The sequence below is a fragment of the Gadus macrocephalus genome, chromosome 8 (genome assembly GCF_031168955.1).
Source record: "Gadus macrocephalus chromosome 8, ASM3116895v1".
NCBI classification, from domain to species: domain Eukaryota; kingdom Metazoa; phylum Chordata; class Actinopteri; order Gadiformes; family Gadidae; genus Gadus; species Gadus macrocephalus.
Window position 1 is genome coordinate 15,677,696 of NC_082389.1, and position 22,017 is coordinate 15,699,712.

The 22,017-nt window shown below is 47.0% G+C and overlaps 1 protein-coding gene and 1 long non-coding RNA gene across 2 annotated transcripts; one reads left to right on the forward strand and one right to left on the reverse strand.

The window, feature by feature from the left end:
* The first annotated feature begins 4,231 nt into the window (after window positions 1-4,231).
* Window positions 4,232-7,136, forward strand: ccl20a.3 (chemokine (C-C motif) ligand 20a, duplicate 3). The gene is made up of 4 exons (XM_060059404.1): window positions 4,232-4,390; window positions 4,512-4,620; window positions 4,723-4,797; window positions 6,023-7,136. The coding sequence occupies exons 1-4, from the start codon at window positions 4,315-4,317 to the stop codon at window positions 6,057-6,059; spliced, it is 297 nt and encodes a 98-aa protein (XP_059915387.1). The 5' UTR covers window positions 4,232-4,314; the 3' UTR covers window positions 6,060-7,136.
* Window positions 7,137-7,800: 664 nt separating this feature from the next.
* LOC132463339 (uncharacterized) lies at window positions 7,801-19,879 on the reverse strand. Its single transcript, XR_009527012.1, has 2 exons — window positions 18,892-19,879; window positions 7,801-9,352 (listed from the first exon to the last, which is right to left on the reverse strand). It is a non-coding gene; the product is annotated as an uncharacterized LOC132463339 (long non-coding RNA).
* Between the last annotated feature and the right edge of the window lie 2,138 nt (window positions 19,880-22,017).

Consider the following 22,017-nt stretch of genomic DNA (forward strand, 5'->3'; position numbering starts at 1 on the left):
ATGTCAATGGCATCAAGTAAACCCACACATATTTGATAAAGTATTGCACAAACATTGTGATTTCTTCATCGGATGCATACCTAGGCAACGGACGACGCGATCATCTGTTGCCAGGCGGGTTTGGAATGGATTACGTATGGATGACACGCCCGGTACAAATTTGGCAGCCGGTACAAATTTGGCATGACACACTCCTTCATTGAGCGTGACAAGACAGGTTATTGAAACCTGCTTTAAAAACTTAGTTTACTAGCTAAATTCGATTAAACAATTCAATACAATACAAATATAAAGTAAAAACAAGTGTTATCTAGCGATCCGTTATCTGCATTATGTTATTTCGTCTTTGGAAACATGAGCCGAATGTTTTTTGAAACCTGCCCAGCAACGGACAACCCAATCAAATCAGTTGTCAAGTTGTCAACAACTGATGACGTAGACCGGTACAATTTTCGCCCCCGGTACAATTTTAACGTGACAACGGCAGCATGTTTAAACCAAAAACGCTATTTAGATAAAGGAAAACGATAGTTACGTATGTAACTACGGTTCTATGAATTCTGGATGACCGCCAGAGGCGGTGCTTTAGCACTGGATGTTCCATCTCGCGCATGCGCAGGTTGAGTAATTATACCAAAAAAGTCACCTGTGACACCTGGGTGACCCGAGAAAGTCTATATATTCCGGAGTCACCCGAGGATCTGTTCCAACTGGATCTTCTCGCGGAATCTGAGAAGTCTGAGTGACAGAGAACTCTGGCGGTCATCCGGAATTCATAGAACCGTAGTTACATACGTAACTATCGTTCTATTTCATTCCTACTGACCGCCAGAGGCGGTGCTTTAGCACTGGGTGACTAATACCAAAAAGGTCACGAAGAGTGCACACCAATCAAGGGCTCGAAGCCGTCGACAAGACAGCCGTCGCCACAGGATGAGGAGCAGCGACATTAACCCTGTAGTATCGGGCAAACGTACATGATGAGGACCATGTAGCCGCGGAGCAAATGTCCTGAAGTGGAACCCCCTTCAAGGCAGCCCATGATGTAGCCATACTTCTGGTAGAGTGGCACTTAACGGCCAAGGGCATAGGGAGCCCCTGTGCCCTATAGGCATTCAAGACCACATCCACAACCCAGTGGGAGTCTCTGTTTCGACAGGGCAGCCCCCTTCCTGCAGCCCCCGTAACAGACAAAGAGGTTATCTGTCTTACGCAAGCTGGTTGTCGCTTCAACATATGCCCTAAGCGCCCGCACCGGGCACAACAGGTCTGACACTCTTTCTGCACCCCCTGGAGAGCCTGGGGGATTGAAAGCAGCCAACTCGATTGATTGGTTTACATGATGGGGAGACAATCGTTTGGGTAGGAAGGATGGGTTCGGCCAGAGCACCACACCTGACCCATCTGCGTGCCAGCGCAAACACGCCTGGCTCACTGACAAGGCATGGAGTTCACCGACCCGTTTTGCAGTTGCAATGGCAAGGAGAAATGCCGTCTTCATGGACAGCCGCGTCAGGTCTGCCTGACTTAGTGGCTCAAATGGGGGTAGACATAAGGACCTCAGAGCTACTTGCAGGTCCCATGATTGTGCCCTCAGGGATCGCGGCGGTTGAAGCCTCTGGGCTCCCTTCAGAAACGGCCTGATTAGGTAGTGGGACCCTTCCGTCTGATTATCCACCCTTGCGTGTGTGGCTGAGATCGCGGCCATATAAACACGCAGGGTAGACGCAGCTCTTCTGTTGTCCAACACAGACTGCAGAAAGTGTAGTATCACTACCACTGAGCAAGTCTCCGGGACTTCGCCCCGCGCCTCGCACCACTGTGAAAACAACTTCCACCTGTTTGCATAGAGCAACCTAGTGGAGGGTGCCCTTGAACTAAAAATAGTACGGACCACTGACTGTTCGCAAGACGTCAGCAGTGGGTCCTGGCTCTCAGGGGCCACACGCACAGCCGCAGGCGCCCCGGATTCGTGTGCCATATGGGTCCGCCTACCTGAGACAGAAGGTCCCGTCTCTCTGGGAGGCACCAAGGCTCTCCGTTGAGGAGTTTCAGTAACGGTGGGAACCATGGCCTTCCTGGCCAATGTGGAGCCACCAGAAGTAGGCTGTGACAGCCACGCGCGTTGCCAGTAAAAGGGGAATTGGGAGAAATGCATAAAGCAGGCAAGCATGAGCCAGAGCGTCCTGCCCTAGGGGACTGGTCCTCTCCGTCAAGGAGAACCAAAGGGGACAGTGGGTGGTCTCTTCGGAAGCAAAGAGATCCGCCACTGCCCTGCCATACCTGTCCCAAATCATCCCCACCACCTCCGGATGGAGTCTCCACTCTCCGGGGGGTGGCCCTTGGCGAGAGAGAAGGTCTGCCGCTGTGTTCCGGACACCTGGAACATGGACAGCCCTCATGCTTAGAAAATGGGGGAACGCCCACAGAAGGAGCCTTTGCGTGACCCGCAGGCTCTGCCTCGATCTGGTGCCTTGGAAACCCAAGCAGCCCACTGGAGAGCAAATTAACACAGGCTAAGCCATCAAGCTACAGGCGAGAGCACCCGAGCAACGACGCGACACCCCGGCAACAACACAGTGACGGCGAGCCTTGGTAATCCAAGCAGCCCACCGGAGCGCAATCAGCGCAGGCTAGGCAATCAAGCTACAGGCGAGAGCACCCGAGCAACAATGCGCCCGACAATACAGTAACGGCGCCAGGAAAATACAGTGACGGCTTTTGGAAACCCAAGCCACTCACTGGCGATCAAATCAAACAGCGCAACTGGCTAAATAAATACAGTGGCGGCTTGGACCCCAAGCCGCGCACTGCCGCATACAAATGAGCAACCGGGCTTAGGCGAACGCACACGAGAAACGGTGCGAGACCGAAAGAATAACACAGCGACTGAAAACTAGCCGCCAATTAATGCTCTAAGCAAATTAAAGCAAAGGGTAGAAAGGTGAAATCAGCTGCCGCGCTAGCCGACGGATAGTCGACTGCGCGTAGCCTACACACTTTCCTCACCCCTGCCGAAATCAAACAAATTGCAAGTCGCAGCCCTTGGTGGACGAAGTCAAATCGAGGCACCAACCCTTGGGTTACAAGGCTACTTGCGACAAGCAAATATGGTATCTCTTACAACAAACAATGTTTGTGTCCTGCTAGTTCGCTACCGCGAGAAGATAGAAGGAACAGATCCTCGGGTGACTCCGGAATATATAGACTTTCTGGGGTCACCCAGGTGTCACAGGGGACTTTTTTGGTATAATTACTCGACCTGCGCATGCGCGAGATGGAACATCCAGTGCTAAAGCACCGCCTCTGGCGGTCAGGAGGAATGAAATAGAACAAGGGCTATTTATACATGAGGAGGGGAACACAGGTGAGATGAATCAGGGACCGGGGAGGCAATCACAGTTGAGGAAGTCAAGTGCCTGAAACGAGAGGGAAAAGGGAACTACAAAATAAAACAGGAAGTGAACGACAAGACATGAGTGATTTTAACTTGACATGAAAATGCTCAACAGAATTAACAAACTTAACAAACGTGACATGACAGGATGTTTGTAAAGGTATGGTACTGGAAGACCCACAGTTGTGACGTTTCTCATTACTCAGCTTCCCATTGTGCTGTAATTTGTTATCTTTGCATAATATATAGTCTATAAACTCCCTCCCATCGAGTTCATTTGGCATAGATTAACACATTTCTGATTAACACATTTCCCTATATTACAATGATCAAATGTAATTCAGATAGTAAGAAATTCAGTTAGAAAGCATATGTCATAATACCATCTAATAATATTAGATAATTGAGCATCGTCTTACAGATAATTAGTTTAGCAACCTATCTGGCTGCCTATCATTTGATGAAACCAGAGCCTATTGGCTTGATCATTCCTAAACACTATTCTGCCCCACTCAACAAAAAAGAGACCAACTATGGTATAACAAAATTGTAATCAAATTCTATAAAGATATGCATGCCAAGCATCATGGGATATTAATATTACTCCTAATCAACGGATATCCACATTGAACAACAAGAAAGTCTAGTCCCAACATTCATAAAGGACACTACCCTTAACTTGTTATAGGTGTTGCCTTATTTTGTCGTAGGACAATGTGGGGAAGTTTTGTTGAAGCATAATGCGTGGGTAAGTTCCACAGGTGTCCCATTTCTGAGTGGAACTTTCTTGCCCCGCCTTGCAGAGTCTTGATTATAAAGGATGAGGAGATTCTACAACACAGCCATAACCAGAACTCTTTAGCCCAGAAGTGAAAGAGAGTGAGCTGAGAGACATTATTGCCTACACATAATAAGCCATGGCACATGTCAAAGGTCTAATGATGGCCCTCCTGCTCGCCACCATCTGGCTGTACGCTACCCCGACATCTGCAGGTAAATATGAGGGTCCATCTATCTGTATGTCAATCTATAGGTCCTGTCTGTCCGTCTGCCTGTCTCTGTCTGTTTGTCTGTCTGTCTGTGTGTATCTAACAAAAACATGTCTTTCCCGCAGCACCGCATGCATGCTGCAGAGAATTCACCCGGGGCAAACTCCCTTTCCGTGTCATAAAGGGTTACTCTGTGCAGTCTGTCAAAGAGCTATGTCCCATCGATGCCATTATGTGAGTCATCAACACTGCTGTGAGCTTTATGTCTTCTAAAGACACCGCCAGCCACTTCAAACACGCACCTTAACGGTTAACTTTTTTTTTTTATCTTCATAGTTTCCACACAAAGAAGGGACAAGCATGTGCAGATCCTGCTTTATTCTGGGTTCAAAACTACATCAACCGAATCAGGTAGGCTTTTGGTCCGACTACAATCACTCTTTTGTTTGGTCAAAAGACAAACTCTGTAAACTCTCCATCACTATGTCTCTGTGGGGAAACCATCACCGTTATCTATTTAACTACTATGCAGGTCGAATGATTTTTTTTTTCCACACATGGGTGTCGTATGGTATGTCTTATAACTTGTTAAGGCCTAGATTTGGAAAACTTTATTTCAAATTATTTACCGTTTATATATAAAATAAGATTAGCTATTTTGCAAATATCGTTATGACTTTGCATAATGACACCTGCTCTGCGACCTATATTAAAACCGATACAGTAATTTCTAACAGTTGTAAACTGGATTTAAAGTGATAATACAACCCATAATAGGCGTTTTTTGTTAATCGTTGGCACAACACCTGTCACCGGACAAGGCCTATATGAAGACTATTGTTATGCTGCCCTCAAAACGATTGACTATAAAAAAAAAAAAACGACCTGCTCCACCGGACACACAGAGGAGCATATAGGAGATACAGATCCAACAAATATGAGTGCTCAACAATACATAGTTTTTCATTGTTTAGAACAATCTCAAGAGTACAGAACATGTTTATTAATTTAACGGGCTAATGTTTTCATTGGCGCTCTTCCAACTGAAGTTCCCGGCAGTGGCACCGACCATATATTGGCAACAAAGTGGGAATCTCCAACGAGAAACCAATAGATCAATAGATAGGGGGCGGGGCGTCGCCACGCAGCCTCAAAAAGGAGATCACTCTAGTGGAGCCGAGCATGGACCTAGGAGCCGAGCCATGCTTTGCCATTGTCAAATCGCATGGCCGAACGCGTGCTGCACTACGCAGTAATGCATAAAGTACACTGAAGTTCAACTTTCGTCCCTCCCCTTCGACGTGCCGCATTCCCCCCGCCCGCACGCGATAGCTCGTCCCATACAAATTGAATGGGAGCCCATTTCAACGTCGCTGACAGGTCTGCGGGGTCCTGGCCCGGGGTCGAAGCTGTAACACGTGATGCCAATCATGCCATACGGCAAGTGATGTCATCCGCTGACGTAAACTTACTGAGGGCAACCAGCCAGGTTATTTTATTCATGAGGAAGAATAAATTACACCTTGACCACAGAGCACTCTGGACATCTAGGGTCAGCTCGGCTGCTTCAGCACCCTCTGAACGTTCACGTGTCCCCTAACTGAAACCCCTTCTTTTTCTTTAATTGTCATTGCAGCAGAAAAGCCAGAACACTTAATCAGAGCCGGCTGTGATGCATTCACACCAGAAGAGAAAGAAGGAAGCTTGCTGTGCGAGGCTTATGAGGCTTATGAGGATGATAATCGAACACAGGCCTACTCTTGTTGTATGCCCTTGTGAAAGGCATCAATTGTACAATTATAAAATGTTGTCTTCCTTGTATGTGGCTTAACAGAAATGGCGGTCATAAGAAAGGCTTGTAAATTATTTAAATTCGTTAAATGATGCTATTTATATTAAGTTAACAAGTTATTTTGTGTAATATTATGCTTGTTGAGATCTTTCCTTTTTTATTATTGTAATTTTTAGCGTGTGAAGACGTTATTTGGTAAGCACACTTCGTAGGCTGAGTTCCTGCTCATCTTGTTATAAAAATACCCTCCTGTGCTCGGGTGACGTGGCCGAAAACCCAGACGTCGCGCCTTTGTTTTTAAAGGAGGATGTGAGAGGAAGAATTAATGCAAGTGGAAGTATAAAGAGCCTACACGTTTGGTATGAAGGAAGTTGTATCCATGACTCAAAAAATCTGGATTGTTTTGTTTTTTAGAAGTTGTATGATGTTTGTTTGTAAAATAAAAATAGAAACATTCTGCGGACAACCTTTACCGCGTCTTTACCTTCGGGTTGTGGAATGGGAGGTTCTCAGCTTTTCTCTTGCATTGCTGTACATGGCCACTAGATGGAGGTTTACCACTTCAAACAAAAGTTCACCAACAACGACATATTTGAGGACTTGCAGTGTTCAATTATTGTTATTTTTTATCAAGTTAATGCCCACAAAATGAGTCAATTATTCTCCATTGAAGGCTTTACGGTCTGCCAACATTTAAAGTTGGTGAGTTTGATTTGAAGACAAGAATCCCCTTTTCATTCTTTGGTCGTCACAATAGCTGTAAGCTTTACCAATGGAGCTGAACTAACTTTATTGTGCTGTTTTTCCCTCCGGTCGCACGAATCCACCCAAAATGACACTCCACACTTGTGCTCCGAGCCATCATTACATCATCATCGCTGCCTGTGCTGCACGACTGCACAAAGTGCTTTTCTATGAATAATACAAAGATACTTTTGGAGAGCGAGAGTAGGGGTTGAGGTCTGGATGTTAAATGATAACGACAGTAGGCCTATAGAACTGTAGCGAGAAAATGTTTGCTATGTGATGGTTGTACAGAGATAGCTCCAGTGGATTGGTAAACTCACTTTAAAAAAATTGTCATACCACATCATTTTGGTTCATTGTAACTTTATTAAGCAACAAATTCATATTGCAAATTTCAGATGTTAAAATCACCAAATCACCTAGTAGGCCTAATAATGAAAGAGAAAAAGAGTGACATAAATAAAGAAGAAGAAAGCAAAGGGGAGGGGGGGGGGGAGAGAAAAAGCTAGATAGATGGGTGCTTACAGGACATGATGTGTCTAAGCCAAGGTTGGAGACGTGCGTGCTCCTCCACCAAGCTTCGGTAAAAAGGAAAATAACATATTGCACTCTGCTCTAGCCAGACAGGTCTTCCATCACGGGCCACACACTACATGGCGAGACAGTCTCTCATGAAACTCAAACACGGATAATAACAGAGCAGTCTCCAGCCAGAAGCAATCTAATTTATACTTTTTAGGAATTGCTTGAATTGGATGCACTGGTTGGCACCACTTGAGTTCATAGACACAGGTAGTCGTAAATAGATAATTACAAAACGTTTTATTTAGTGTCTTCCCTTCCTTATGAGCTCTAAAATGCATTCATGCACACACACACACACACACACACACACACACACACACACACACACACACACACACACACACACACACACACACACACACACACACACACACACACACACACACACACACACACACACACACAGGGCTTTGACTGAATGCACTGTATAATTAGACAAACAAAAAAAGAGAAGAATGAAACATCTAAAGCAGGAGACTCCAAATGATTACACATTCACTCTGCTTCCTCCCCTCCTGCTGCACACACAACCCCCAATTAGAGGAGAGGAGGGAGAGGACAAGCAAACAGCTAGAAGTCTATTTGCGTCTCGCTCTCTCCCTCTTCCTTTCTCCATCTCAGTCTCCCTTCTTCCCCTGTAGCCTTTAGAGGGCCGGGCAGGGGGAAGCGTGAGGGGAAGGGAGCGAGAGGGAGAGAGAAGAGACAGACAGACAGGGGTAAAATGAGAGTGGAGAGAAATAGAACTGAAAAACAAGCTAGTTGTATAAATAAAGGAATCACAGCGTTTCACATCCGGTTGTTTTCCGTTTTATTGGCAGAGACACGAGAGTAAGGCAGATCTGGGCCACAGTTGCACTCATTGTTCAGTGAGCTTTTCCACACAGTCCAACCCAGCGACAGCAATGAATGTTGATTGTGACCCTTGCTCCTTTCGGTTAGCAGGGGGGGGGGGGTGACGGGACGAGACACTGGAAACAGTGTGAGATCAGTGGTGATGATGTGCAATGTGCGTGATTGTACATCATCTACGTTACATCTCGTTCTTGTCTCGCTCTGCGCGTGACTCGTCGTGGTGTGTCGCTGACAAACGTTGGAATGCTCCCCCTCCCCCTCTCTTCTCCTCCCTCCCTCCCTCCCTCCCTCCCCCCCTTTCTCCGTTCTCGCACGGAAGCGGCGGGTCGGCGATGGCGTCGAGACGGGCCGTGCCACGGGGCACAGTCAACGGTCGATGGTTTCTATGTGATCCATACCAAAACTCACCGACAGCGTTGAATGTTCACCGTGGCAAGCAACAGAGTCGGAAGTCTGGAGAGAGGGGGGGGGGGGGGGGGGGGGAAGAGAGGAAGGGTGTCTCGTAAGCAGAGCTGACACGTCCGGAGAAGAGGATGAGGCTGAGAGGGGTGTGTGCTGATGGAGGGGGTGGAAGAGGGAGAGACAGGTCTCACACCACTGAGGGGTAAGGTCACAGAGCAGAGGAACAACCAGAGGGGGGACGGGGATGGGGGGGATGGTGATGCAGAGGAGACGGTGACAGAATGAGTTCAGTGTCCGGAGGGCAGGAAGGGAGGATGAGCCTGACACAACCACCAAGGGAGGAGGAGCCTTGCTAAGACACAACAGCAACAAAAGCCTATTTTCATAGTCTGCACTCTGCAGTGTGACTGGAGTGTGACTAGACACAAAATAGCTGGACCTGCCCGGAACGACTTACAAAATGGGAAACACTCAGATTGAAAACTTAATGATCAAATATATATATTTTTTAAAAGTGGTGTTTTGGACGTCAGCCGTTGGAGACACTCCGGGCACGAGGGGAGATTGAGCTTCGGTCCACGGCAGCTTCTGTAACACACACACAAATACAGAGGATGTCAGTGGTGTTCGCGGAATACACAGCTGATAATACTGTAACAACACAAAATCATGAAAACAAAAACTTTGCAAGTGGAACTGAACAACCATTTAACCTGCTTCAGCTCGAAAGCCCATTTCAATTGAAAACCGAAATCCCCCACCAACCAAAAACAATGGTGTTCAATACACTGTATCAAAATGGATTCAGGATTATTATCGTTTTTATTGTTCGACCCTCACGAACATCACATAAGAAACTAGCAGCCTATGAATCAGCTTGTGGTGCTAGTGGATGATAAGGACTTGGGGGAGGGGGGGGGAACAATGCTTGCACGTCCTACTGCACAGCATTCAGCTTTGGCCCGACCACAGACTGAGTGCTCCCATTGTCACCGGCACGGCACTGAGTGGGACAAACAAACGCCTGCTAGCCTCTCTGCCCACGGCTGCACACAACTGGATAGGGCTGACGTCAGGATTATGAATGCTGATATATGGGTATTATTTATCACCTCCTCCCCGGGAGGAGAAGGAGGAGGTGAAGGAGCTGATGACACCGAGGGGGACGATGGAGCCCCGCTCTGGGCTCGGGCGTTAGGAGGCTGACGTCACGCTAGCATGCTAAGAGACAGGCTACAAGGGGAGACTGATGCAACACGCAGAGATTCTGAGTCCTCTGCTGACAGACATTGTGTGTGTTTCTTAAGGACTAAAAAATGTCTGAAAAGACTTTGATAAATACATATCCATCCATCTACCATTTTAATGAGGAGGCCCAATTTTTAATGGAAGTGAACTGATGTCATTATCAAAAAACGGAGAACAAAAAACAAACTCCAAATAGGTGATTATCTATATTCAAGCATGATCACTTGAAGGGTTAGCTAGTTTGCTCCAAGGTTGAATTAAATCCAATCGAAAGATCACAGACACAGGAACAAATACAGAAAACATATATAACATCCTCCCTACTCACCACACACACACACACACACACACACACACACACACACACACACACACACACACACACACACACACACACACACACACACACACACACACACACACACACACACACACACACACACACACACACACACTTACACAGACGACAAAACACTTCACCCCACAATGAGACCTGATATAAAAAATAGGCATAGGTTTGAGGGAAATGAGAATAAGGGGTCTTTGCCATGGCAACCCCAGTCTCAGCCAGGCATTTCCCCTTAATCCCCCCCCCCCACCCCCAACAGTTCAATGTCACGCCCTCGGAGGGACCCCCAATCTACAGCTGAATATTTTCTTTGTGTGGAGGGACCGCTACTCTGTGTGTGTGCGTCCTTGTGTGTGTGTGTGTGTGTGTGTGTGTGTGTGTGTGTGTGTGTGTGTGTGTGCGTCTCTGGCCCACAGAGTCCTCACATTACATGGGAGGCTAAAAGATAGGGCTTCATCGCGACAGACACACAGACATTGTCCCAGAGACGACGGCTCTCTGGGCTGGCGTTCCCGTTATCAGTGCCGTTGTTTGCTCAACAGCCAGCCTACACCGTGGCACACGGAGCCGACAAACACAATAAATACCTGTATGCTTCACAAAGATCCCCTGACAATTGAGCACAAACACAAAGAATAAAATATAAATAAACTGTATGAGTACTGCAAGTTATTCATAAAAAATAATAATACTGGTTCATGGAACACAAAGCAAAAATGTATTTATCCATGGAGGAGTGTTTGGGCATTCGTGCATTATTATTCGTGTTTGCCACGGACTCCTTTCATACATACAAATATGCTCCCGCACCCTGCTCATAAAGACACACACACACACACACACACAAATAATCTGTTGAAACATTCCATAATTACCCCATATGGCATACAGCCTTTGCACCCCTCTCACCATGAAAGGTCCACCAACGCCTGACCCTACACTGTACTTTTTCTCCGCCGGGACCCCAAAGAATTAGACTCAGTAGAGGCAGCTCTTCAGCCTCTACAAAGAAGGTTTTCAAAAGGGCTGTCAGCAGGCCAGCCAAAATAATACAACTAAAAACGGACCGTATTTGTCCCTAATGTTGGGCGCTACTTCACAGCTGCGACCAGAAAGGCCTTTCACTCTTCCCCTCCTCCTCCTCTTCCTCAACTGTACGTGGTCATGGGTAAGACCATGCAGGTTTGTTTATATTGGTCTGCTTCAAAAGGTTATTGGACTTGTGTCCACACTGATTATTTTATTGAGACAATCTCAGATGTATAGACAAATTCTAATATACATTTATATAAAAGTCTGATCAAGACTATTGCAAAAAAAAAAGGAGTCCTTCTATCGTGTAGTCAGAAACCGAGACACGAGCTGTATCTATTCTCGTCTGGAAGAATGAAAACCAGGAAAAATCCATACACACAAATTGGTGCATTCACAGCAAAAACTTTCCAGACAGAACCATGTGGGTAAAATGGCGGCGAGGAGGAGGAGGAGGAGGAGGAGGAGGAGGAGCAGCAGGAAGTGGCAGCGGTGCGTCTCTCGGGTGGTCCACTGGACCCGTGGGCGAGTCATCTGATGTAGCCGGGGGCCGACTCCACAGTATATACTGTACATTCATTCGTAATGACTGCCAGACGTGGAGTGTGCCTATAGAGGCGCCTAGCCTACATCTCGTTTTAAGAGTAGACGTTTAGCTTGCTAACTGGCAGGAGTATTACAAGTAAATCCTAGAGATGTTAAGAGACAAGGCATACGAATCTGAACACGATTTGTACAAAGACAGTTTGCATGTGCTTGTCATCAGGATTATTCTATCTTTCGGCAACGTATTTGTCGTAATAAAATCCTGAGTGTGTCAGGGCCGTCGTTGTTCTCAGCTCGAGCCAGAGGCCAGTCTCAGGACAGGAACAATGTGGGGGTACCACTATTGGAACCCCCGATCACTCCAAGTGTACTCTACAGCGGGGTGATTACAGTGTATTTTATGTACAGTAATCGCCAAAGGCCAAGCGGGGCCAGATGTGGCGTGATGGTTCACATCCTACAGCGGAGCCGGGCTTCCTCCACATCTGGCTGAGGATTATGTGTCACATGCTACATGGACCGGTCCCCCTCCCCCACCAAAAACGTTAAACTGCTGCAAAAACCTGCAACAACTGGCCCAGTAAAACCGTGGCTGTGCCTTGCCAGTGTAATCACTGAAATATCTAACAGAATTTGACTTGGGGTGTAAACATATCCCCGTAGCTGGAAGATTTTTTTTTTCTCCCTCCCTCCTTTCTTCCTGTCATTCGCGGCTTCCTGTGAACACTGGCGCTCGCTTTTAAATGCTCAACGCTGTGTCAAAATAATCTATTTTAAACTCATTACCTCTTCTTGCATGTTTGACTTCAAACGCCTACATGTTCTTCAGTAGTTTATTTCTGGTTTCCTTTTTTCTATTTTCCTGCCTGTTTCTTTTCAAGTGACATTGAGACTCAGACGTGCTGGAAAAAAGCGTTTGCTAGTAAAGTAGTAGTGAGGCAGGGAGCGTCGGAGCGCTTGCGCGGCCCTGACCGTAGTAGAGCCTATCGGGGGAACAGAGAGCAAAGGGCCCGCCGCGGTCAACAAGCACACGGTGTGTTCAACAAGTGCAAAGACAGAGTCAAAACAAAAGAGGGGGGCGAGGGGGTGAGTCAGTTAGTGCCTCGGGTCTGATTGGCAGGGTGGGGTAACTGGTCGACCCCTGACCTTTCTAACCCTGAGGAATGCTGTGGTGCATGCATTGTTCCCCCTTCCCTTGAGGAGCCCCTGGCCCGGCCGCGGATCAACATGAATGTTGAGCGTTCCCAAAGACCTTCTACGTGCTCCTAATCCTCCCTCTTTCTTCTTTAATCCTCTCCCTTCACTCTCTTCTTTAGTCCACAATCTCGGACCCGGGGACAAAGGGGTACCGCCGGGTCAGGGTGCGCATTGTGTTTGGTCTTCAGTGTTGTGCGCTACACAGAGACACAAACATGGAGGAGGTGGGGGGGAGGGGACCGCTGACTCTGGAGCGACCCGAACGATAAACCCCCCCCAAAAAAATGAAGTAAAGTTCAAACATTCTCTTTTTCTACGTCCACAGTAATCAAACAGCGCCGTAGTCGTAGCTACGGCCCTCGCCAAATAGAAGCCCTTTGTTCAGGGGTCCACCTTTTTTGAGATCTAAGGAAGTTCTCCGGTTGTATCTGTGTGGGCAATCTCGTAAGCCAGAGGAAGTAGACTCTGGTCGGCAGAATGACCCAGTCAAGATGAGAGCGCCAGACGGGACAATTACTGGCCAGGTATGTCCTTTATACCCACCTAGGGCCGGGAAGAGGAAATGGAGGAATTTATGATGTCATAAAGAAGCGCGTGTGTCTGAGAACGGGTTGTCTGTCGAGCAGGGCGCTGTGAAAGACGCCTGTGGTTCAATCTTCCCCCCACCCCCTCTACCCCCCAGCAGATATGCTAGCAGACAACGCACATTTGTATCTTTTAATCAAAGGGGAAGGAGTCTGAATGTGGTTCTGCTGCAGGAGCAATGTATTTATCGTTTACTACATTTCTACGGAACATGTCTACAGAAAATTATTTGATCTGCTAGTGTAGTTCCATACTAGCAGGGACGTTGTTTGTTCCTTTTTTTGGAATATATAATCAAAAAGAAACACACACTCACGAATATATAAAAAAAACACACACACACACACACACACACAAACAAAACAACAGGGCTTGTTAAAAGAAGGCACGAGAGAGACAACGAGCCTATTTGCTCTACAACCTCACTAAAGAGGTTTCCCATTGTAAAAAAGGAGTGGCATCAAACCCCCCTGCTCGCTTCCCTTTCATCCTCCCCTCGCAGCCAGGCTGCCTTTGTCTCACACGGGGGCCAGGACTTCCAGACATCCACCCAGCCAGCACTGCCAGCCTGCCTGCCACGCTACACTGGTCAAATACCTGGGAACCACCAGTCGTCCCGGTGGTGGGAAAAACCAACAGGGGGAAGGAGGTTAGAGGACGAGAGAGATGAGAGCGACGGGAGAAGGATGGGATAGAGAGAAATGAGAGACGGACGTATGGGAGAGAAAGAGACACCTAAAGGAGAGAGATAACGAGACCGAGAGACGAGAGAGCGACAGAGACCGAGATGAGGGAGAGTGACGTGTGAGGGGGGGGCAGGGCCTCCAGCCTGCCCAGCTGAGGAGGAAGAGCCTGTTCAATAAAACCTGTTATTAAGTCTAAAAAAAGAGAGAAAATAAAGAGGAGGGAGGAGTGGGAGGCAATCGAAGGCTTTTCAGAGGGAGAGAAAAGGCTGGAGACGCCACTGCCAAGAAACCGTGGACACCTGTTGCCTTTTCTCTACACTTAGAAATAATGTCGAAAGGATTGGAGAACAGAAACCGAGAGCCGTGTCATCTACCCAACGTCTCCTGTACCTCACTTAGCGGGGCCGTGGACTTTTAAAGGGAACCGAGTCAAGGCTTCAAAATTGCGTTTTCGGTGCGTGTTTAACCTCTCTGATATTTATACAGTTCCACCTTGCTCAGCAAAAAACATTACGAATGGTTGTGGATCGCCTCATCGGGGGATGAAGAGAGTTTAATTCTTCTCTCCTTAAGCGACCCAGGCGGAGCCAGCTGAACGCAAAGCCTGACGTTCCGGTGGCCTCTTCCCTGGCAACCAGGGCCTCACCGCGGTGACACCTCATAAAGAACAGGCGCGAGACCGGCAGTGTGTTGCCCTGGAGCAGGTCAAGTGAGGCAAAATAAGGACAAATGACATACGAGAGCATAACAGCTTGTATGATTGAAGGGGAGGAAATGGAGGGGGGGGATGGAACTAAGCCCACGAGACAACAACAGCCTGTTTAACTCCAATTCCAATATACAAAACTAGGATGTGCACCGGCGGAATAGATGCAGGAAGTACTAATACCACAAGCGGATTGTAGGGATTATAATCCTCATTCATTCCTCATTCATATTCCGTCTATTCCTTAGCTGTTGGGCGGGAAGCGGGGAGCGGCAAGTTTATTTTCAAATAGTGCACAAAGAATGTCTGTCATTTCCTGGCCTTTCCAACTTCCATATGAAGCTCCCCTTTTTCCTCTTGGAACAATGGGAAAGAGTCCAAATTTTTCCATGGGGAATTTTCTTGTGTGGCCCCACAAACAGACGCCATGTGGTGACAGAATGGAAACGGGCTGTTCCCATCAACCCCCAACAAGATTCAGATTAAGACTTCTCTTTTTCGGCCATAAACCAATGTGCTTTCATGATTGAAGAACCCTTCAGAGAACATGCCAGATTGGGAAAAAAATAAGCGATCTCAGGATGGAGGTAGCAATGGCAGACCTGAATCTGTCTGAACCACGTTACTGGCAAATTCATTTATCTGGGAGGCTGGTAGCACACATGGTTTGAACCCAGAGATAAAAGAGGTGTTTGAAGCATGAGGCAGTCTGGACAGATGTCTCAGTTTATTAAGCCTTGCACATGCTCAGTACGTCCTCCAGAGAAGTAAAAAAAAAAGAAAAGAGAAAGAAGGTGTGGACCGCAGGGAGATTAGTCAAGAATGCATGGTGTGAATGTACTTCATGCTAGGTTTGAGAAGGAGAATACAATATGGAGATAGAGAGGGCGCAGAGGGGGAATGGGTAATGATTGTTAAGTTCTCCTAACCTCTTAATCAGTGTTCCCTGAACCATGACCTTACCTGTGACGCAAAACTAGACTCATGACTCAAGACTCCTGCAAATCACTTTGAAACATGCAAACACCAACACCAACACACACACACACACACACACACACACACACACACACACACACACACACACACACACACACACACACACACACACACACACACACACACACACACACACACACACACACACACACACACACACACACACACACACACACACAGGGTGAATGGGTTTGCCACTTATGTGCTGAAAAGTGCGTTTGATTGTCAAAGTGAAAAGGGGTTCAAATGTCACATGCTACTGAACGGGCAGATCAGCTCTTGAAAGCCACCTGGCTTGACCTTAGCCAATGGCTAAACTAGGGGTCAAGGGTCATCTACTCATCTAAGAAATCGGTGGAATAACCCCCCTAACTCCCTTGAGGCAGGGTGAAGGGGTCCATCCATTACCTAACCCTGCCAACATGGGGAAAACACACAGGAGTTTTTTGAAAATCAAACGCATGATGTTGCGTTATTTTGTTGACTCAACTTCATTTTACGAAATTCAGTTGGCCACATTTGTGTCCATCAAACCAATTCTTGGTTCAATTTGGTCTCACATGACACAACAAATACCAACAATCATCATGGTACTTATTAATGATTGCATGAATTGATGGTGGGGGGATGGGGGGGGGGGGGGGCGGGGGTAATCTTTCATTTCTGAACCACAGGGGGGTGGGAACGGCAAGACTCTGCAACCTGATAGGGGCATGCCACACTCACACAAAGACCCTTGGAATAGGAGAATATGAGCTGTGTTTTTGTCTTTTGAGGTTAAGAATTGCCTCGACGACATGGGCCTGTGGAAGGCCACGGTGCTCCGAGGTGAACGGTCGTCTGGATCGCTAATGCTCAGGCGGAACATGACAGCGAGGGTTGCATTGCATTGACGCTCCGCGCGGTTCAGAGAAGATCCTCCCCACACGCTGCGAGAAGATGAACTCCACATCCACTCGGGCCCTGCCTCTGCCTCTCTCTGATGTCGTGCTTCCATCCAGAGAGCGTTTCATTGAACTCCACGGAAGTGTTGTAGCAGACCGAGGCCTGCTACGCCATTCAACCGTGGACTTTGCTGCTGCTTAGGCTCTCCCCAGTGGAACGACACTAAAATGAATTACGTGGAGCTCAGCCCTGTTGTGTGGGGGCGGGGGGCGTAAGTGAGCATAATACAATTTTGCGCTTCAAAAGATGATTATGACTACACAAGATTGTTTTAAGCGAGGTACCGATGCTCATGTTCATTAAATTCGGGTTCCCTAGAGTGGCCCCATTTTAGAAAATTTGGAAGAAAGGCCACAATGCACATGTTGGTTAATTCTAGCAGACTGTATGTTGTCCATGCTCATTAACGTGATGTGCTGTAGCGTGCTAAGCGTCTGGAGCTAAAATCTCCAGATGGCAGGAGAACGTATGGGGGCCTGGCTCATTAACCTTAAGGCGCTGTATGCGTTGGCACCAAGAAACTCAGCACCACATGAGTTTTAGAAAGAACTAGGCTTGCAACATTTTTTACTTTTTTTACTTAGGGTAAAGCAGCCTATAGGCCTACGCTGAAAAAGAACAGAAGCGGCATAGAATAGCCCTTGGAATTTCTGACTGACATGTAGCAATTTGCATCGATGACATATTTTCAAAATAGCTTACACCCAAAAGTATGTAGTCTTCGTAGCCATTTTCTTGTTATTGTTCCTAAGGCCTACCATTATGTGTATTTAATCCGCGCGAGAGATGTTTCAGAGAATATCATTTTTCATTAGCAGGTAAGGCCTACATTTTGAAAAATAATTATAATCGAGTTGTTGGTACGCTTTGCGTGATGGAACATCAGAAACGTGGAGTATTGTCTCCTTTGCGTAAGCGCGCCTATTTTTATGAGTCAAAGCATCCTTCTCAACAGGCACACCGCACAGTGTGTGAACCGCGGAGGAGATCGGGAGGGTGGGGCCCGTGGGGGCTCTGAATAATCACAGATTTATTTTTTTGTCTTCAGGTGTCTGGATCTTTTTGAAGAGAGGCGGGTGTATTGACAATACAATGACAGATGGTTCGGACAAAGCGAGTACGCATTGTCAAGCTTAATTATAACTGATAGCGATTACGAGCTTTTGTCACAGTCCCACAGATTACGCAATGCAATCCTTTGCATTTTCTTTTATTTAACCAAGAGTTTAAGGATTTTTGTTAAACTTTTGTATGTGCTTATGTAGTAAATTCATCAACCTATCAACCTGCTATAATACAAAATATTTGAGGGACACACATAAAAAGTTGTTGATTATAGTAGAGGGGGAATGCGACTGGGTCAGATGGTTTAAACCCGCTCTTTTTTTCTATCCAGATGACCCCCCCTATTACGAAATGAATGATCAAAGGCATCCCTTTTTCTGGGCGCATGTTGACCAAATTCACGTGAGCTTATTTGGTGACATGTGCACTGTCCGCTGAACGCGCCGAGACGCTGACCGCTGGCCCGTGCACGCCGGTGTCTGGGGGTGGGAAGCAGCATGCCATGCATAGGATTCTGCACTCGGTCAGTGGTTCAACAATTTTCACGATGCCCGCCAGTAACCATTAATGCTTTTAATAGCCTACGTTTATCCAGCTACAAAAGCTACGGAAAACAGGAACAATGATCCCCATATTATTATACGGACTAGAGAAAATGTTATTCGCCGTATTACATCAACATGCACAACACTATTGTAGAGAAAATATACATTAGTAACGATGCATTAATATGATCGCATATGTTTATATATTACAATATCATACTTACAAAAACATTGCGTTGCAAGGCCCTGTTTGCAAAACAGAAGTCGAAAACGTCCTCTCGAGGTTGAGCCTACTTCTGTGGAATTGTTCAAAGTTGCCACTGTGGCGTTTCACTCTGATCACTTCTCTTCCATGCGAACTCCAGTCAGTGTCCACCTCTCCGTCTGAGATCCACAGCTTACGTCTGTTTGAGAGGCAAAGGGGAGGGCACCCGGTTTACATGGAGCAACGGCAGGGCTGTGATTGGCTCAAAAAAGATAGCTTGATATAATTTTCGTCTCCAATTGGACGATAAAGTGGAGGGGTGGGCTGCTTTTACATTATTCAGTAGAATCGGGTGGGGGGAGCGGAGCGGATCGAGCGGTCTAGTACCAAACAATGCCAATGTTCTTAAAAATATGAATTCAGATAACTTATACCCTCCGTCTCCTAGTTATGCAACACTGAGTGCGTTCATGCATATTAACCAATTCAAATTGTACTTTTATTTACGACGCTGTTGCAACATGCTCAAGATCCCGCTATAACACGTTTAACCTTCATACCAAATACTGAAAACGTGTCATGCGTGTGTCTCTGCGTACACTTATGCATGTAGATCTACACACCAGGAAGAAGAACAACCACCTTACTCGTGGCACTGGTAGAACGTAGGCCAACGTGCAATCACAATCTATATATCAGGGATCTGGTATTCAGATGCCTTGCAGAGGCCTACAAGCAAGCAGGAGCTGCAGAATCCTGCACATAGGAGAAGAAGGGGGAAATGGTGCATGGATAATTCCCACTTCAGACCCTGTGGTACTCGCAGAGTACTAGACTGAATCAACAGCGCTCAAAGCTTTCTCATGTTCCATCCTGCCGCTCACAGGGTCAGGGAATACTAGATAACCAGCTTATCTTTAGGAAAAATATTTTCATGGAAGTGGTTGATACTTCAAATAGAGTAGGCCTACTATGTATGCAGAGAACAAACAGGACTATGGACTACACTGTAGGCATGTCTCTGTCAGTTGACTGCTTCCCACACCACACTAATAATGAAATATGTAGGACATAAAAGGCCCTCTCCCCCCTTTCCCAGCAGCAGTACACCCAGTGCCATTGTCAGTACAGAGCTTAATACATAGGCTGTGTGCGATTGTCTGTGTCTGTGTGTTGCGGAGGGTTGAAGATGTTTTGCGAACTAACACTCTATCTCTAACACACACACACACACACACACACACACACACACACACACACACACACACACACACACACACACATCCCACACGCACACAGTATAAGAGAGAGAGCCTCACCATCATGATAGCCCATTGGAGATGTTAACCTGCATACTGAGCTATGCATGAGGAGGCAACCCAGCCCTCCATAACCACAGCAGGGGGGCTCGGCTCCGACCGGTAGCCATGGTGATCCAACACATTTCTCCACACACAGAGCAGCACAACGACAGTGTGTCTGCCCGACGCCACCCAGGTCTTTATGGGCTGGCGGCCGCGGAGAAGGCAGACCAAGAGGGAGCGAGCCACCGGCTGTAGGCCCGAGCTCGCTCACCAACGGGGAATTGCATTGTGACTCCGGGTTGTGAGACCGGTAAATATGTAGAGGACACGAATTAGCCATTTTTCTTTGGCGCGTTCCCCTTGGTTTCCTATTTTTTTTGCCTTTCTGTCTCTCTTCCCTGCAAGAAAAGTGCGGGCTGACGTGCCACGTCTCAACAAAGCAGCACATTATCATCTGATTATGATGTGATTCGCTGGGAAATACATTTGCATAGCCGGTGGGAATAGGGCTCTTAGACGTAACACCTACATTTCATAGCGTCTAATTTTAAACCTCCAAATGAGAGCAACAGCCTTGGCTGCAAACTCCTTTAATCTAATCTGCACTTCCTCTGGGTTGAGTTTGTTGCATGCATAGCTGAAACGTGTGTGTGTAGGTGTGTGTGTGTGTGTGTGTGTTTGTGCGTTGTGTGCGTGTATGAATGAGCATGTGTGTGTGGGTGTGTGTGTGTGTATGAGTATGAATGAGTCTGTGTTTGCGTCAGTGTGTGTAGGTGTATAAGTGTGTTCATGTGTTTGCATGTCAGTGTCCGTGTGTGTGTGTGTGTGTGTGTTTGTGTGTGTGTGTGTGTGTGTGTGTGTGTGTGTGTGTGTGTGTGTGTGTGTGTGTGTGTGTGTGTGTGTGTGTGTGTGTGTGTGTGAGAGTGTATGTGTGCGTGTGCCCACTCCATGCGTGCATAAGCACCTGTGTTAATTACAATGATGAACTAACGTCTCCTTGCGGGACCATACCTGAGCTGCCAAGCATACACATGGCACCGCGCCCAGTATCAAAGTAGAAAGATTGCTGAATGGTTGTGCTGTAGATTTCCATGACAACCTATCCTCCTCCTTTTAAGCCCACGTTTAAACCATTTGGTAGTGACATACTGTGCCTAGTTAAGAGTGACATCTCCCACTGCTTTCTGTTATTAGTTCTCAGACTTTCTGTCATTAGAGTTATCCAAGGAGAAATCATTAGTGTTGTGAATGTTTCTGGTCGGGGAAGGTTCTGTGCTGGCTGGGGGTGTATCATGGTGATAGATTAAGATATCAGATATCAGATATTCACTGTCATGTTAACCTTGTTATTCGGGGATAATAGAAACGGGTGCTGGGTCTGGCGAGGAGAGAACGAGGCGTCGCAAATGCTCAACGCTTGTGTTATTTTTGGGAGAGTCGACGCGTGGAGAAATGCACAAGGAAAATAGCTTCACGTTAACCTTGCACAGTTAGGTCATTCAAAGGTGTCATTAGAAACAACACAGGTTTTGTTGGGCGATCTGGATGGGTCACGGGAAACATCATACCACTCTCCCCCGGTTAATGTCCTCACTCGGCTGATTGTCAGCCACAACGGGAACACACACACACACACACACACACACACACACACACACACACACACACACACACACACACACACACACACACACACACACACACACACACACACACACACACACACACACACACACACACACACACCCTCACACACAAACACAGCGGACCACCTCAGCCCAGGGCCTACATGGCAGAGCCGGCCTCCCATTGGGCAGCATTCTCCTGTGGTACCACGAGCG

Excerpts from the sequence above, each read along its gene's own strand:
- ccl20a.3 (XM_060059404.1), top strand. The coding sequence starts at position 4,315 with ATGGCACATGTCAAAGGTCTAATGATGGCCCTCCTGCTCGCCACCATC. Across the intron at positions 4,391-4,511 it reads CGCTACCCCGACATCTGCAG|CACCGCATGCATGCTGCAGA; the intron begins GTAAATATGAGG and ends TCTTTCCCGCAG. Across the intron at positions 4,621-4,722 it reads TGTCCCATCGATGCCATTAT|TTTCCACACAAAGAAGGGAC; the intron begins GTGAGTCATCAA and ends TTATCTTCATAG.